The sequence below is a fragment of the Myotis davidii genome, unplaced genomic scaffold, assembly GCF_000327345.1.
Source record: "Myotis davidii unplaced genomic scaffold, ASM32734v1 scaffold142, whole genome shotgun sequence".
NCBI lineage: Eukaryota > Metazoa > Chordata > Mammalia > Chiroptera > Vespertilionidae > Myotis > Myotis davidii.
The window spans coordinates 784,169-787,696 of NW_006294400.1; the positions used below are offsets into that span (position 1 = coordinate 784,169).

Sequence of the window (3,528 nt, forward strand, 5' to 3'; positions counted from 1 at the left end):
AATCCTTGACCGGAATCGACCCTGGGACCCTTCAGTCCACAGCCCAACGCTCTATCCACTGAGCCAACCGGTTAGGGCCAAAAGACAATAAAAAATTAATAACATTATATATATTGTTAATTTAGTGTTTTTTTTTTTAAATATATTTTATTGACGAACCTGGGACCTTTCAGTCCACAGGCCGACGCTCTATCCACTGAGCCAAACCGGTTTCGGCTGTTAATTTAGTTTTTAAGAGGCAATACAATCATAACATATACCCATATTCTTATGTATTTTCAGATAGATACACGCACATATATATACTTTTAAAGTGTCCTTATTGATCTTATGATCCAACTCGTCCTTTAAATCACAAACATCTTTCCATGTCAAAAACATCTAGTATGTACAAGAGTGTTGGCTGCGGGTGGGCTAGGACGGTTACGTTGCACATTGTACGGTAGAATATTACACAGCTGACCTGGGAAACAAATGTCCAAGACAAAGTGAGAGGAAAAGCAAGTCCAAGGTCCAACGCGTCTCCCTCCATGAGCTCCAACCACACGCTCTTTAAACAGCCCGGCTCCCCGGGCTCTCAGGGCCTCGCACAGGCAGATCCACCACAGCCTTTCCCTCCCGCCTCCCGGGCCCCTGACCCCCCAGAGCTCAGCCGGAACACGGCTTCCTCAGGCAAGGCGTCCTGAACACCTCGAAACACCCTGAACTCCTCCTTCAGAGCATTTACCATAAATGCTAACGACACGAATGTGTTGAACACCTGTCTTCCCATGTCCCCCACCCCCCCACCCCGCCCCAAAGGTCCTAGGCTCCTTTGGGAGGGACATGTCTGTCTGCTCAGTGCTCAATCCTGAGCTCGGCACTAGGGCTGCCATGTAGCAGGGGCTCGGTATCCATCTGTTGAAGGAATGATCAGATGAACCATAAATGCGCCGGACAACTGAGTCTAAGGCAGGGAGAAGTGAGAGCTGGGCACTGCGAGCACAGGGACCCACTCACACACTCACTGCACTCACTGCACTCGCCAGCCCACTCTCAGGCCCCGCATCACTGACTGCCCAGACCTCCCACCCACAGCTCCTCACACCCCCACTGGACCCCGTGGGCCTGGGCTGGAAAGGAAAAGGACAGAACTGGGACCGCGCAGGAGTCCCATGGACCCACTCCCAGCCCGGGCACCCTGCTTACCGGACGTCTTTGTCGATCTGCAACAGCACCTCGTTGTCCTTGAAATATGTGTTCCACCGGCTGTCGGGGTTGGGGTTGAGTGGCTGTGGGGAGAAAATAAGCTGCTAGCCTAGGCCTAGGGAGGGATCCAGGGTCAGATACGTTTTGAGGCCTGAGCAGTGGCCTCACACCACCAATCCCATCAGAGGCCCGGCAGCGGCTCTGAGACGCCTGTGAGCTACAGGGGAGCAGCACAGGCCACTGCAGCCTCCCAAACCCCGTCCCACCACAGCTAACAGCCAAGCCCTGCTGCCTGCTCTGAGGACGCCCCTGCCTGGAGGACGCTGTTCCTCCTGTCTACTGCTCTGGCTCTAGAATGCTGCATAGGACAGGTTCTCAATAAATGCTTGCTGACTGAATGAATGGGTGAATGAATGAATGCCGTATCTTGAAGTCTAACTCATTAAATCAAAGCTTTCAGTCACTAACTGCAATCCTTGGAGGAGGGGCCTGGTGTGGTCCATCTCCACTTCTCACACTGCGGGGCACACAGGCGACGCTCAGTACTGGAGAAGGAAGGAGGCTGCCTCCAGGCCACAGAAAGGCAATCCCCCTCACTGCCACCTGCTCTGGCTTTCTTCAACTATCAGGTCACAGAGCCTACGTCAAGGAACAGGGTGAGGAGGAAAGGAGACGATGCGGGCAGAGACCGGGCCCAGGGCTGCTCACCGCGCTCCGAACCCCAGCTATCACCGAGATTGCTGTCTGGGCCCGGGGAAGCGGGGAGACGAAGGCCTTCAGGGGAAGAGCAGCCAAATGAAGAAAGGAGGTACTGGAAGGGCCAGAGGGGACCGAGACCAGCTGCACCATCCTCTGGGGTGGGGGGACTGTGCCCACTCAAAGCCCACACCCATCTCCACCTGTAGCCCCAGTCCCTGCTGCAGACCCCTACTCACATGGTCCTCAAAGGTCACATCCTCTCGGGACACACCCATGTTGGCCTTGGCAATGCCGGGCTGGATAATCATTTCCCTCAGGAACTGGGAATACAGCTCCCTGCCGGAGAGAAGAGAAGGGAGGGGTAATTCCCAAAGGTCTGCCCAGGGAGCCCGGAGCAGGAGGCAGGTCAGGTTTGGCACCACCTGCTCTGTCCGATACAAAGACCCTCCCGGCATCCTCCTTTCTCCAGGCCTACCTACCTCTGCTTGGCCAGGATGGCGGTCCATGAGGCTCTCTCCAGCGGGAGGTAGTTTAAGAGAATCTGCACAGAGCGAGAGGAGCAAAGCTCTGGTGACTCCCCAGCCAGCCCTGGGCAGCAGGCAGAGGCTGACAGGCCTCAAGCAAAACCCCTGGTAATGCCCAGAGAAGACCTGAGGGGCTGAACCCCGGGAGCGTGGGTATGGGCTGGGGGAGCCTCCCCTTCCTCCCCACTGCCGCCCCCTCCTTTATCCCAAACCAGGCCTTTCCTCTCCTCCTCACACAGACTCTTCCAAATGATAATGAGACCTTGTGCTCAAACGGGCTGGAAGCTAGGAGACTGGGCTTCCACGGCCACACCACTTAGTGGTCTTGGCCTAAGCACTGCCTTTTCTGTCCCAATATGCCTCACGCCCACTCTGTCTGAACCAGGGCCCAAAGTGCTTCACGGGCATTACAGAGCGTTCCGTCCCCAAAGGGACCCTGCGGGGGACACCAAGGGGAACCGAAAACCCAGGACTTCCCAGAAAAGCTTCCCCAGACAAAGCAAGGAAAGGCCCAGAACAGAAAGAAGGGGCTGGGGGTGGGGGCAGCCCATGCAGGAACCAGGGCCTCTCAGCAGAGCAGAAGCCCACCCCAGGCACACCCACCTTCCAGCAGAGGCACCGCAGTCCGCCCTCACAGGGGATGCCTGTGGACACAGCAGGCAAAGGTCACACCCTAGGCCAGAGCCCCAGAACCCCCCAGCCCTCCACCTCAGAGCCAGTCGGCAGGGAGTAGAGTGAGCAAGAAGTAGTTCTTCAAGAATCATTTTCTGCCACAAAAGTTACTACATGCTAATCCTGTGTGTACTTTCTCTCCGTGACCCCTGACCCCTGACCCCTGTCCACAGCCCAGAGCTCCCTCTATCTGGCATATTCTTTTGAGGATTACACTTCCTCATCCTAGAAATTTCTTCCTCGGAGCAACCTGCACCAACCACCGTCTCTTCCCAATCAGGCAGATCACCCATTATAAATAATGGCTCTGTGACTTCATCGCATCCCTCACAGCTCTGATCACAGAACGTAATTTGTGTACTTATTTAACATCTTAACTCTCACTATGGGTAAGCCCCAGCAGGACAAGAACCACATCTGGCCAAAACCGGTTTGGCTCAGTGGA

The 3,528-nt window shown here is 55.4% G+C and overlaps 1 protein-coding gene across 1 annotated transcript in view; it reads right to left on the reverse strand.

The window, feature by feature from the left end:
- The window catches only part of TBC1D13 (TBC1 domain family member 13), a 15,337-nt gene that overhangs the window by 10,653 nt on the left and 1,156 nt on the right, over positions 1–3,528 (reverse strand). The window contains exons 2-5 of the mRNA XM_015567034.1: positions 3,015–3,055; positions 2,367–2,428; positions 2,124–2,223; positions 1,189–1,271 (exon numbers count right to left, since the gene is read on the reverse strand). Coding sequence (XP_015422520.1) covers positions 1,189–1,271; positions 2,124–2,195 — 155 coding nt within the window. The 5' untranslated portion in view covers positions 2,196–2,223; positions 2,367–2,428; positions 3,015–3,055. The remainder of the gene's footprint in view (positions 1–1,188; positions 1,272–2,123; positions 2,224–2,366; positions 2,429–3,014; positions 3,056–3,528) is intronic.